The sequence below is a fragment of the Tursiops truncatus genome, chromosome 18 (assembly GCF_011762595.2).
Source record: "Tursiops truncatus isolate mTurTru1 chromosome 18, mTurTru1.mat.Y, whole genome shotgun sequence".
In the NCBI taxonomy this organism is placed as follows: domain Eukaryota; kingdom Metazoa; phylum Chordata; class Mammalia; order Artiodactyla; family Delphinidae; genus Tursiops; species Tursiops truncatus.
This window is the reverse complement of record NC_047051.1, coordinates 20,619,308-20,634,113: the sequence shown is the minus strand read 5'-3', so window position 1 is coordinate 20,634,113 and position 14,806 is coordinate 20,619,308. Positions and strand designations below refer to the sequence as shown.

Sequence of the window (14,806 nt, the reverse complement as noted above, 5' to 3'; positions counted from 1 at the left end):
TTTACCATCTTTTCTTTAAATATTTAAAATATTATATCCATATTTTCCTAGAACAACCATAATAGTCAAATTTAAATTATTTGCCATAGATAACCCCTTATTAAATATGAGAGAAAGGAAAGCAAAAGTACAAGTTACTTTTTAATCTACTATAGGTCAGAAACAAAAACTTAATGAAAAGGAAGTAATTTTATAGAATGAAAGAGGCAATCTTTTAAATAGTTGAGCGACTAGTTAATTACATTTTTATGCTACAAATTTGTAAATTTATGTTAGAGTCATTTTTCAGTAATAACGTGGCATTCATTATCAGAAAAAAAACATTAGGAGATCTTATTTTCTTTCAAATAATAAAGCATTTATCATTTTTATTTCTACAATGTTTGCTGAAATTTTAATAGATGTGCTATGGTTGGTTTCTTTTGTCCTTTTCACTCTCTTTATGGTTGGATGGGAGTCTTTCAGCAAAAAGTTAGTCTCTGAGAGATGATCAATGTTAGTCTGAGAATTTCTTGTCTCATAAGCAGGGCTCCGAACAGAATGGGTGAGTGAGGGCTGAAATATAGCCTATACTCTGTGTGTCAAGCCCTACCTTCATGTGTGGTTGCAGCTGAAATCCCAGAGGAAGGGGTGCTTAGCTTTTAACAGCTTTATTGAGATATAATTCACATGCCAGAAAATTCCCCATTTTTAAGTGCACAATTCACTGGATTTTATATCACAGAGTTATGCAACCATCACCACTATCTGTAGAATATTTTTATCACCCCGCCAACCAACACCAAAAACCAAAAACCCCTTAGCCATTAGGAATTACCCCGCTTCTCCTTTCTCCTCTTCCCCCAGCCTGGCAACCACTAATTAACTTTCTGTCTCTGTGGATCTGCCCATTCTGGACATTTCATGTAAGTGGAATAATAAAATATATGGCCTTTTGTGTCTGGCTTCTATCACTTAGCATAATGTTTTCAAGATTCATCCATGTTGTAGCATGAATCAGTATTTCATTCCTTTTCATTGCTGAATGGTATTCCATTGTATTCCATTTATCCACTCATAAGTTGATGGACGTTTGGATTGTTTCCACTTTTTGACTTATGAATAATGTTGCTTTGAACATTTGTAAACATACGTGTTCAAGTCTCTTGGCTATACACCTAGGAGTGGAATTGCAGGGTCAAATGGTAACTCTATGCTTAAACTTTTGAGGAACTGCCAAACTATTTTCTAAAGTGTCTGCACCATTTTGTGATCCCAACAGCAGTGGATGAGAGTTCCAATTTTTCCACACTCTTACCAATATTTGCTATTATCTGTCTTTTAAAAATTTTAGCCATCCTGGTGGGTATGAAGTGGTATCTCATTGTGGTTTTGATTCATATTTCCCTAATGACTAATGATGTTGAGCATCTTTTCATAATGCTTATTGGCTATTTGTATATCTTCTTTGGAGAATTGTCCTTTCAGATATTTTGCCCATTCAAAATTGTCTTTTATTTGTCTTCTTACTGTTTATTTGTAAAAGTTATTTATGTATTTTGGATATGAGTCCCTGATCATATATATGATTTGCAAAAATTTTCTGAACGGTTTTCATTTATTATAGAGGTTTACAGTCATTATAATTTTTACTTTTATGGTGTACTCTTTGTCTCATATATGGAGTTTTTGATGCCGAGGCCTTCTTCGGGGACAAAATTCCCTACTATGATATATGGGATAATACGATCTGCTCTGTAATGTTGCTTTATGTTCAATTTCTAAGGGCAGAATATGGCAAAAGGTATCTGCATAATTCAAATCAAAAGAAAAAAATTAATTGGGACTCAATTCCGATAATTGCTTCAGCTCTTTCTTTTACTTAGGAAACATACCACAATGGCATACTATTTCTTAATTATGTTCCAGTGTTTAGCACCAGCCAGAAATGTAGAAAGGATAAGACAGACAATCTTTAGTGTAATTTAAATGCTTAAAGTCTTGGTTCTCAAACTTAATATGCATAAAAGTCACCTGAGAAGATTGTGAAGATTGTAGATACCCGAGTCTCACCTCCAGACATTTTAAGTCACGAATTCTAGGATGTGACCTGGGAAAATGCATCTAAAAAACAGGCCAGTTGATTCTGATGCAAGTGGTTTTAGGCCACATATTGGGAAACTCTGGCTTAAGAGAATGTGAATACTTACAGAGGCTATGAACCACAAGCAGAAAGCAGGGGAGATCCACTCTCTGGCATGGATTCCACAGTCAATCCACATGGCATTTTTGGCCCTTTGTTCTTTCCTAGAAACCTGCACAGAGAAAATCAAAAAACAGTAATAAGACGCTTCAGGATAATAACTTCCATATATATAGTGCTTCTACTTAATCCTTTTAGCAAATCTATGAAATACGCATTATTCTCTGCATGCCTTTGAGAATTCTCAAGGGAAATTAAAAGCTGGTGTAATTAAAGGATAGTAGCTAAGGTCACATAGCTGATGAGGGTTGGGACTGAGGTCTGAAGCCAGGACTCGATTTAAAACTCTTTTTTCTTTAACTTTTATTTTTTTAAATGTTTACATTTTTTTATTGAAGTATAGTTGATTTAGTCTTGTGTAAAGCTCTTTTTATTCCCTCACAATCCCCCTGCGATACCAGAGCTGCATGAGGTGGGTGTAGAAGTAGACAGCAGAGAACTAGTGTTTCAGGCCATACCTTCACACTCTAGTTAGAATTAAGTGGTTATGTGTTGGGTACACAGCTTTCTGTGGGAGGGGTGGGACAGAGAAAGGCTTGGGAGAGGAAAGCCAGTGGTCCTAAATAAACTTGGATTCCCTCACCATTTTCCCCAGGTGCACACTCTTAATGTGTAGATTATTTCCCTATGTCACCCCAAAATAAGCACACATCTAGCTTCACGCCAATTTATTACCAACAGGTCTGGGGACAGGGGCCTCATTCTGATTTACCATCTGGGGGACTAGTGGAGCTGCCAGCTTTCTGGAATAAGAACTCCCCACCTTTCCTCCATGATAGGCTTTGATGTCTTCAGAAGAATTCTCAAAAACGCCTCCAGACAAAATGAATCATAATTCATTTGCTTTTAAATATTAGTTAGACACACATGTTAGAGTATGGAGGGAAGGGAGAAGAGTGTTGCAAAATCAAACAAATATGTGGAGTTGGAATTCCAAAACAAGAAAAAGAGAGAGTTCGATTTTTAAACTGCCATCTGTGCCACTCAGGGAGGTTCTTCTTAACTAACCCGGAGCTCGTGATATCCAATAAGAAGGCAAGTGAGAAAGTCAAATGGCTTTGGCCACAAAGGGTCAAATTGTACAAAGAGGAGAACTACCCAGCTGATTTAATCCACTCGGTGTAAAAGAAATCCTGAGCTGTCTGCACTAGTTGCCTTACTCGACCTTCTGTTTTATTGTGCTGAGCAAATTCTCTTGGTGCCGGTCCTGACGCTGGGTAGATGGAGGAATCCCAGAGACTCACATGATGTGCACATCCTTGGTTGAGTACGATTGGGAGTAATGCACGCAGAAAGCATGGTTCTCCAACATGTACATTAGGTCCCAGAAACACAAGTTCCAAAGAGTACACACAACACGGCTGAAAGTAAATGTCATGAGTGGGTAGGCCATGATTACACGGATCCAGTCTGGTTGACCAACTCGGCTGTCAAGAGGACCCAATTTTCCTACGTCTGCCTTGAGTGTGCACTGCAAGTTCTTGCCAGAACAGATGAAAACCCAGAAATCCTGAGTCAAAATCTTATCTTTGGATGATCGAAGAGGCCCACCTATCACAATTTAGATAATGTTGGGAAACTATGTATAAATTAAATGTTCCTAAATCGGATGTATTTTTCCAATGATTAATTTGTTTTCCAGAGCTTCTTTTTCATTTATTTTTATTTTTTTTTTTCTTCCGGGGAAAGTGCGGTTAAAAAAACAGAACTGCAGAATTAGAACTTAACAGGCAGGAATTAGTTTAGTTTCACGGCTCCCAATATTCGTCCTGTGGCCACATTCATTGACTTTACTAAGGCCAATTTATTCAACTGAAAATAAAGAACCAGACAGGTGGTGACTGAGGCAAAAGCTATCATATCAGCCCTGCTGCCCCAAATCCCAGCATTGCCCTGGTTCCTATCCCTTCCTAAGTTTCGCTGTTCAACTCTTTCTTTGTTTCTAAAAACTGTATCGATGTCAATATTTGTTCAATCACAGATTCCCCTACTCTTTTTTTTTTTTGCCTAAGTCAGTTAGTCAGAGGTGGTGGTGTTAATAAAACAGGATTTGAAATTTAATCTAGACCACTCCCCTCATTTTATGAAGATAGGCATTAAAGCCCAGGAAGGTTAAATGGCTTATCTATGTCACAGAGTTGATACTGTTAGACCAACACTACATTAGTAAAGGAAAAAAATTTAAAGGTAATAACCAATCCCTAAATAGCTGGATAATAAAGTTGAGGAACACTTATAACACACATATTTCCAGAACTCAAAAAAAAAAAAAAAATCCAAGTAATAACAAGCACTGCTGGAGAATTAACACATCCCCCAAAGTTGAAAGGTCAACGACTCTTCCCCCAACATACCTTTAAAACATAAAGTGGGTACTTCTCATATGAGGATCCAATGTGGATTTTTTCAACCATATCAGGATACAACTCAGTCATAACTTCAATCCAAGAATAGATCTATCAGAGCAGAAACCAGCAGTCACAGAGCAAGTTCAAAGCATTTTCCTGACAAAGGAAACAGACCACTTCTTCGAGGAAGGGCAATCCTCGAAAACACTTGTATGTGGAGAGAATGAGGGACTAAAACACTTGGGGTAGGGTGTTTCTTCTGCTGTTTAGAAAAACCAATAAAACTAAAGTTTTGAAAAACATCAAGGTTTAGGGAAAAAGTACTAAGAAACTTACAACAAATTAGGAAAAGATAATCTTCAAAGCAGCGCTCCTTAAGTTATTTTTAAAGGCTCATCACATTGAATCCCTGCCTCTGTGCATGAAATCCTCTTTACCATTCAAGAGTTCATTTCTATATGGAATTTTTTTTTAAATATCCACTTTTCAAGAGTAACCTAAGGAAGTCCTGGGCGCTGCCTTTGAACAGGATAAATCGAGGTGTCATTATTTCTTACTGAAGACCTGTGGACTCACAACAAAATCTGTGAAATGATGAGAGGCAAAGGGGAAAACAGTCTGGAGAAGAAAAATTTCTCTTCTACCCAGGGAAGGAGTTTGATTCTGGACCTCTCTCCTGGGTGGAAGTCTAGTGGTCTGTGATTCTGTCAAGATTATGAAAGAAAAAACAAAAATTTCTGGGTCTGATTTTAGGCTAGTGCCCACCTGAAAGCAGGCATTGAATGATGGAGTCTGGCCATGTTTAATGTAGACTAACTTCTCAGGGGCGATTTTTAAACTTTTACACCTTCTGCAGTGGGAATGACCAACCCAATGGCCTTATCTCTGGGAATTTTTCTAGAGGTAACTTCAAATAGCAATCCTAGCTGATGGGAATGCGAGCACCGTTTGCCCTTGGATCCTCTTAGAGGAACATAACTAGGGTGAGTGGTATGTGGGAGTGGTTGCCTTGTGCCGAGAGTTCAGATGCTCCTGGAAGGCCTACCTGCTGCCAAGTACCAGTGCTGTCAGTGTCTGAGGTGCCGGAAATTTAACTATCAGGATTTCCTCATTGGGCCTCTGTTTACTGTGTTACTCCTCTAAGGCATGCATACACCTGAGAGAACTACTACATCAAACTATTTTGTGTTACAGCATTGATGGTTCAGTAGATTTCCTCCAACAGGGAGGCTGTGTTATATAAAGGTAGCTTTACGGAAAACATTATTCATTTCACAATCTGCGGTAATGATGGTCACATCCTTTGAATAACTCTCTTCTTTTGCCATTTGTTCTAAGTGATGTTTTTCAGTCATTTGTTTTTCTCCCCTGCAGGGGATTACTGAAAATTTCCTAGTGAGAGTCAATGACAAAAGAAACCCCTCTTGCCCCTCAAGTGAACATGTGGTGAGGACTGAAGGAGAGATCAGTGTTGAAGGGGAAGAAAGGACTTGGCAGAATTTCCGGGGAGCAAGATTGCCATGGTTCCTACAAACCTCTTAGAAAGGATCGGGCGTGGGAGCGAGGAGAGGTCCAAACTGTTTTCTGGAACATCATTGTAATGAAATGAATTGTGTCCCCCCTCAAATTCATATGTTGAAGCCTTAACCTCCAGTACCTTAGAATGTGACTGCATTTGGAGATAGGGCCTTTAAAGAGGTAATTAAGTTGAAATGAGGCTGTTGGTATGGACCCTAATCCAACCTGACTGGTGTTCTTATAAGCAGTGGAGATTAGCATGGACAGAGAGCCGCCAGGGATGTGCACACACAGAGAAATGGCCGTGTGAGGACACAGCAAGGAGGTAGCCACCTGCAGGTCAAGGAGAGAGGCCTCAGAATAAATCAGCCCTGCTGACACCTTGACCTTGGACTTCCAGCCTCCAGAACTGTGAGAGAGTAAAATTCTGTTGTTTAAGCCACTCCGTATATGTCACTTTGTTATGACCGACTAATACAGTGTATGGCAACCTAATACTTTTTTCCTGCCGTGTCTTTCCAACTCTTTCCTGGGGTGAGGGTAAGAAAAAAATAAGCCCTTTGAACAAAGTATTTAAAATATACCAGAAAAAAAATTTTTTAATGTCCATATCCTTTATTGATTTATTTAGGCTACACCATGCAGCTTGTAGGATCTTAGCTCCTCGGCAGTGAAAGCACAGAGTCCTAACCACTGGACTGCCAGGGAATTCCCAGAAAAATGTTTTTAAATACCTCTGTATAAGGCATTCCACTCTTCCCACCAAACCCAACACAGCATTGACATAGTTAGGTTCTCCATTTGCAAATTGTGCCTACCCAGCCTCTCCACTCTGGACCCCAAGTTTGCTGATGCAGGGCTGATGTAGGAGGCTGGAGGGAGGTGGTCTAGGTGGAATAGACAGAGGCAAGGTAGGAGAGAGAAAGGAGAGGGTTGCAATTTTAAGAGCCCCGTCAACCAGCCAGGTACATCAATTCTAGAAGCACACTGAGTTCTGGTTTAACTAACTGGAAAAGAACAGATGCTTTTGAAGATTCAATAGAAAACTTTATTACTTAAGCCTTAGATGTCTTAAAAATATGGATATGGTTCTTAACAGTTTCTGGGCACCTAGCCAAAGAGGATAAAAATCCTTGTATTAAGGAATATAGCAGCATACTCCTATGAAAGAATAGAAGGTATCAAGGGATTTGTACTACTTGGAGTATATTATATTGAAAAGAAAGTACTCCAAGGGGTTGAACTAACAAATATGGGGAAATGGCTCTTAGAGTATGATGTGAAAGCTTACTGAGGCCAATTGAACACTGATATCTTGCTTAGGTTCCCTCTAGAAAAATCAGAACCTATAAGTACTAATAGGAAAAAACCCAATTTCTTAAATATTAAAACACAGGCATTATCAACATTATTATTATCACTATTATTACTTAAATAGGTTCTTTCTGAGAGGAATAAAATGCACTTAAATACTTTATTGTGTACTAAATATAAGTGAATAAATTCCTTTAATTCAGTGAGATAATATGGTGATTATTCAGTAAGAGTACAATTAGGATAATGGTCTAAGGAGACATGATTAATTGGACTGTTAATTTTTTTGTGGCAGTTTCAATAAAAAGGCCCTATTTTTAATTTCCTGTTGTTCCTTAGAATGCAGTGTTACTCCTAACAGAGATACTCTTAGCTATGGACAAACAGGCTGCTTAGAGGCAATTTCCAAAATACGATGCAATCTTCCCAGGGAAGATATCTACAAAAGGATGAATTACTTCTGTATAATCAACCTCATTGTGATTTTTTTTTCACCCTCTTCCACCAATTTTGATTCTCTAATAATTTCCCATGGCTGAAATGGCAAAGCTCGTTAAACGAAAATAGGAATTTTCCAGAGAAATGTGACAGCTTACCTCACTTAGTGAGTGATACTGTTCATAGTAGGAGGAGGAGGCCCGGGGGCTGATGGTGTCATTGGAAGTCTGCTGCCGGATAAGATCTTCCACATTTTCCAACAAGACCCTGGGTTATGAAACAGGGCATGAGCTGGTTGCCAAAGAGGGCTCTGATTTTCCTGCATGGCCCATTGCACGCACAACAGGTGAGCAAGGGGGAAAAGTCACTAAGAAATCTAACAAGCACAAGGTGAAAGCACTGCCAGCTAACATTATGATGAGCTGAAATACACAAGTCCTCTGGGTAGAGCCTCATGGGCATTGGAGGGATACTGGCTCCTATGGGGTATGTTTTCAGGGCCTCCAAAATCTCACCCCTTCTCCAACATTATGAACATTTCTCGACTGTGACTCATTAGTGTGTTTTATGTGAACATACAGGTTAATGGACAATGTTCTTCAATCCAGAGGAAAAATGTATTATTCTGTTTTCAGTTAAGGACCGAGGAGAAGCAGAAAGCCTTCTCATTTTATTTTTCCCTGTGAGTCACTGACCTACACCAGATGCATGTATAGGTATACATATGCATGTATAGGTTCTGCATGGCCAAAGTTGGTCAAATCTCTAGAGAAATAAGAACAGAGGAACAGGGAAGGTACAGGAAAGTGATCTCATTTAATTTCTCTTGCAAAGGATCACACAGTTAACTAGGCACAAACATCTTAATTAAGACAGACTGAAGCCATTCTGTTACCTGGGATGAACAATTGAAAGCTAGCTGTCATTCTAATAAAGCTTTCTTTACTTTTACTTAGGTCAGGGGGTAAAAGCCAAGCCTTTGACATCAGAAAGGTCTGAGTATGACTCCTAGCTCTGCCACATTCCAGCTGGCTGACCTTCAGAAACTCCTTTGAAAATTTTTTCATACACACAATGAGGATAGTATTTACCTCACAGGATTAAATAAGGATTAAATGATACAATGTATAGAAAGGCTCAGCACCTTTCCAGGAAGGCAGAAAACACCAATAACATATTATTAATACTAATCATAGTGTATTATCCAAAGGTTGCCCATTGATACACAGAAGAGAGCATGGCCTTCAGGAAGTGTCAGGGCAGCAAAGGGACACTGGCGCTTGGGCAATGGATACAGAAAGGAGATGTGGACAGGAGACTCCAAAAGGAAGAAGGCATGGACTCTGAACAGAAATCATACCTAATGCAAATTTTAGTTTAGGGCCAGACATTCCAGAATGTTCACTGACCTTGTGAAGGAAGCAAAATCTCCTTCAGCAGCTGCTTTTTCAAGAGATACCACAAAGCCCACTAAAGTGAAGGACAATTTTGCTCCCCGAGTCCAGGCACAGAGTAGAGGAACTATAAGAAGGAAGCAACTGGGAGGAATGGTAAGAGGCTCCTCAGATCGTTGAGTCTCACAGTGCTTTGCAGATAAGGGACCAAGGTCATGAGAGGTAAACCACTTGTCCAGGGTCACAGAGCTAGCCCCTTGGGCTTCATCACCAATCTGTTCCAGAGATTTCCATGTTGCCATGTTTAATGTAAATATTTTTTCCAGGAAGCAATGACACCATCCACTAGTAAAATGCATCATAGGTGCTTAGAATAGCTGCTCAGTAAATAAGGAATCATGCCTCTACCTGAACGGAATTCTGCTCTCATTTAAACGGGCTTTCACGTTGCTTACATCAGACGCATTCACAAAAAAATGGACTTCTTTGCTCTTCGTAATAAATTCAGCTGTTACTGGCTGCCAGAGGACAATCTGCAGTTTCAAGGGGGAAAATTGATAAAAACAAAGACAGTTTTTCACATCATTCTCGTCTGTAGCTAAAGCCATAAAAGGGTTTTTATAAGGGAAGTAAAAAAGACATTCCTGGTGACTGGTCCCCATTTACACATGTGGTAGTGTAAGCATTTATTTTACAGGGGGCTAGTTTTATTCTTTTCTGTAACCCCAGTAGCTAAAGAGGGCCTGGAACTTACTAGGTACTCAATAAATATTTGGCGAGGCAACGAACTAATGAATGAATTCATGAATGAATATATTTATGGCCCAACTGTAGAACTGGATGTGTATGTCACATGTTTAAAGAGAAACGAAAGTTTGTCTAGAAAGTTGATTAAATGTTGCTTTTCTTTAATAAAAATTCCATATCCTTGATACTATTATGCCTTTTCTTTAATCTAATTGCCTTTGGGAAATGTCTTCCCATACATAATATTTACATTTTTTTTTCTAGTTTACTGAGCTTTTTTAAAGCACTTTCACACTCATTGCCTTTGATCATTATAACAACATTTTGCCATAAACCAAGCAGGTGTTATTATTTTCATTGTTCAGATGAAGAAATTAAGGCTCGAAGCTAAGTCGCCTAAAAGCACACACCAAGAAGTGGAAGAACAAGATCTAAGTCCTGAATCTCAGATGCTTCCTCTGGCGGTATTTCCTCTGTCCACGGTGTGGTGGCTGTGAGGACGCGCCGGGCAGCTCTTCTGTTGGGAGGGGCTTAGTTCACTAACCTTCCCCACCGTTGTCCCTCTTGATTCCCCCCGGCTTCTCCAGGGCTGCAGCCAGCCAGTGACAGAGCACTGCGGGTGTATTATTGCAGCCCCGTTCCTGCTAGATTACGGTCTCCTCTTACAGATGTCTTTGGCTTAAGGACTTATCATGGTCCGGGCAAACCTTCATTGGGACTACCCTGTGGTCTAGAGGTTGTCCACACACAACCCTCCTTTCTGCACACATGTCAGAGCTGCTTGATGGTCTGGGGGTACTCCCTGCCACCTCCAGCTCCCTCCTCTTCATCCTTCACAAGCAGCCCCCATAACAAGTCTCACACATCTCTAATATAGTTTTGACCTCTGCTTCTCAGAGAGCCCTAACCCAACAACCATGGAGCCATCAATATTCTATCAGGATATTTTGTAATGTATCAGTTTTCTATTTTCTGGGGAGTTGAGTCCCAGGCATGAAAATTTTAATAAATTTTCCTTTGTGTTTTTGATGCTTACACCTTGGTTAAGTATTATTGCTTTTTAAACAAACATCTATTGGATTTCTGTTACTGTAGCATCTTTGTAAGTACCCCCCCCCTTTTTTTTTGGTGCTGAAACCCAGGAATGAACCAGTAAGTTCACACTTTCAATGCCTAGATACTGTCATGTAATTTGCTGAAAAGCCAATAGCATAAATGAAGAAAGTTTGATTTGGGGAACCAGTAAAATCATGTGATTATGGGAAGGAGGAGAAGGGTACAAGAAGAGGGGTTTATACCAGCTGTATATAAGTCAGACGACATATAGGAGAGAACATGGTACACCAGACTTGTATAAAATATAAACAATAAGAAGATAAATGAGGGAGAAGTTACCTCGTATGTTGTAGTAGTATTCTGCAGAATTTGAACTTGCCTGGACGTTCTAGGAAGAGCAGTTAAAACCTGGCCACTGGGGGAAAAAATAAAACAGGAGTTTGATCTTAAACAAAAAGTGAAAATAAGATAAATTATATTGGGAGGGGCTTCTACGAAATTGTAAAAAGGAAACAAAATGTTGAAAGAAAAGAGGATTTCACCACAGATTTTAAAATAACCTTAGATTTTGCTTCCAGTCAAGATAGAGAAACAGGGACCAAGTTTACCCTCCTGCTTGAAACAAATAAAACACTGGACAATGTATGTCACTCAAGAAATTGAACATCTGTAATATGACGAAACATTGTATCCTGGATTGGGTCTTGGAACAGAATCGTGGAAAAATTGGTGTCATCTATAGAAAGCCTGCAGTTTTGTTAAGAGTAGTGTACCAATGTTGGTTTCTTAGTTTTGACAAACATACCATGATAATATAAAATGCAGGCGAAACTGGGTGCACGGTATAGAGAAACTCTCTGTAATATCTTTGCAACCTTTCTGTAAATCTAAAAATATTTCAAATAAAATTTTATTTAAAAAATAAAACAAAATCATGTACTGAGAACTCCAGAAGCACAAAAGTTTATGATAATTTCTGCTTGTCATTATGAGCAAAGGCTTCATGGAAGAGGTAACTGGGTAAGTAAGCAGTGTAATGGCAGACTGGCAGGAGACAAAAGGGCATTGTTGGGGAAATGGCAAGCTGTTTATTTTTGCCAAGTGTAGGATTTAGGTATTTAGGGCAAGAGAAGAATGGTAGCCAAACAGAAGTGAGTTTGGAAACTTATGTTAGTTCTCCCCTAGAGAAGTTTTCCAATGCACGCTGAGAAATTTGACCTTTATCTAGCAGGCAGTTAGGAGTTAGAAAGTGACATCATTTGACTTGTGATTTACAAGAATAATTTTGATGCCAGGGTGGAGGATGGTTTATTTTGGAAAGCCTGATGAAAAGATTCTAAACTCTGGAAATGAGCCTATGGAGACTTGATTATCAAAAAAGAGAAGGAGGAGCTCCCAGAAACAATAGATTCAGAGATTTGGTGCCAATCACTGGTACAGTTAAGCGTAAACTATTCAACTAGTGATAAATGACATATGTCCAAGGATATGTATCACAAGATGATTCACAGTAAGAATAACTGGGAACCACATGAGCGCTTATCAGTAACAGAATTGTTGAATGTTGGTGATGTCTCCACATTCTAGAATGTTTTGTAGCCATTATAAAGAAAGAGTTAGTTAAAATAGTTAACTTGGGGGAGATTTACGTGATGCATTAAGAGAAAGAAGCAAGAAGTGAGTGGAGAATTGTAAGAAATATTATCCCATTTTTGTAAAAAAATAAGTTAGAAAGAAAAAGGAAACTTATAAGTGTTAAAAGCAGAAGAAAACAGCTTCATCCATGACAGAGCAGACAGCAGAAGCAAGAAGAACTACAATCCTGCAGCCTGTGGAACAAAAACCACATTCACAGAAAGATAGACAAGATGAAAAGGCAGAGGGCTATGGACCAGAGGGAGGAACAAGATAAAACCCCAGAAAAACAACTAAATGAAGTGGAGATAGGCAACCTTCCAGAAAAAGAATTCAGAATAATGATAGGGAAGATGATCCAGGACCTCAGAAAAAGAATGGAGGCAAAGATCGAGGAGATGCAAGAAATGTTTAACAAAGACCTAGAAGAATTAAAGAACAAACAAACAGAGATGAACAATACAATAACTGAAACGAAAAATACACTAGAAGGAATCAATAGCAGAATAACTGAGGAAGAAGAACGGATAAGTGACCTGGAGGACAGAGTGGTAGAATTCACTGCTGCGGAACAGAATAAAGAAAAAAGAATGAAAAGAAATGAAGACAGCCTAAGAGACCTCTGGGACAACATTAAATGCAACAACATTCATATTATAGGGGTCCCAGAAGGAGAAGAGAGAGAGAAAGGACCCGAGAAAACATTTGAAGAGATTATAGTTGAAAACTTCCCTAATATGGGAAAGGAAATAACCACCCAAGTCCAGGAAGCGCAGAGAGTCCCATACAGGATAAACCCAAGGAGAAACACACTGAGACACATAGTAATCAAATTGGCAAAAACTAAAGACAAAGAAAAATTATTGAAAGCAGCAAGGGAAAAACGACAAATAACATACAAGGGAACTCCCATAAGGTTAACAGCTGATTTCTCAGCAGAAATTCTACAAGCCAGAAGGGAGTGGCATGATATACTTAAAGTGATGAAAGGGAAGAACTTACAACCAAGATTACTCGACCCAGCAAGGATCTCACTCAGATTCGATGGAGAAATCAAAAGCTTTACAGACAAGCAAAAGCTAAGAGAATTCAGCACCACCAAACCAGCTCTACAACAAATGCTAAAGGAACTTCTCTAAGTGGGAAACACAAGAAAAGATAAGGACGTACAAAAACAAACCCAAAACAATTAAGAAAATGGTCATAGGAACATACATATTGATAATTACCTTAAACGTGAATGGATTAAATGCTCCAACCAAAAGACACAGGCTTGTTGAATGGATACAAAAACAAGACCCATCTATATGCTGTCTACAAGAGACCCACTTCAGACCTAGGGACACATAAAGACTGAAAGTGAGGGGATGGAAAAAGATATTCCAGGAAAATGGAAATCAAAAGAAAGCTGGAGTAGCAATAATCATATCAGATAAAATAGACTTTAAAATAAAGAATGTTACAAGAGACAAGGAAGGACACTAATGATCAAGGGATCAATCCAAGAAGAATATATAACAATTGTAAATATATATGTACCCAACATAGGAGCACCTCAATACATAAGGCAACTGCTGACAGCTATAAAAGAGGAAATCAACGGTAACACAATAATAGTAGGGGTCTTTAACACCCCACTTACACCAGTGGACAGATCATCCAAACAGAAAATAAACAAGGAAACACAAGCTTTAAATGACACAATAGACCAGATAGATTTAATTGTTATTTATAGGACATTCCATCCCAAAACAGAAGATTACAATTTCTTCTCAAGTGCACATGGAATATTCTCCAGGATAGATCACATCTTCGGTCACAAATCAAGCTTCAGAAAATTCAAGAAAATTGAAATTGTATTAAGCATCTTTTCTGACCACAACACTACGAGGTTAGAAATCAATTACAGGAAAAACTGTATAAAACACAAATACATGGAGGCTAAACAGTGTGCTACTAAATAACCAAGAGATCACTGAAGAAATCAAAGAAGAAGTTTAAAAATACATAGAAACAAATGACAATGAAAACACGATGACCCAAAACCTATGGGACACAGCAAAAGCAGTTCTAAGAGGGAAGTTTATAGCAATTCAATCTCACCTCAAGAAACA

General features: G+C 38.8%; 1 protein-coding gene across 1 annotated transcript in view; it reads right to left on the bottom strand.

The window, feature by feature from the left end:
- CPB2 (carboxypeptidase B2) overlaps positions 1–14,806 on the bottom strand; it is a 40,073-nt gene that overhangs the window by 16,487 nt on the left and 8,780 nt on the right. Inside the window, exons 2-6 of the mRNA XM_019936553.2 lie at positions 11,397–11,472; positions 9,663–9,787; positions 8,019–8,127; positions 4,597–4,698; positions 2,190–2,294 (exon numbers count right to left, since the gene is read on the bottom strand). Of these exons, the coding sequence (XP_019792112.1) occupies positions 2,190–2,294; positions 4,597–4,698; positions 8,019–8,127; positions 9,663–9,787; positions 11,397–11,472 (517 nt within the window). The remainder of the gene's footprint in view (positions 1–2,189; positions 2,295–4,596; positions 4,699–8,018; positions 8,128–9,662; positions 9,788–11,396; positions 11,473–14,806) is intronic.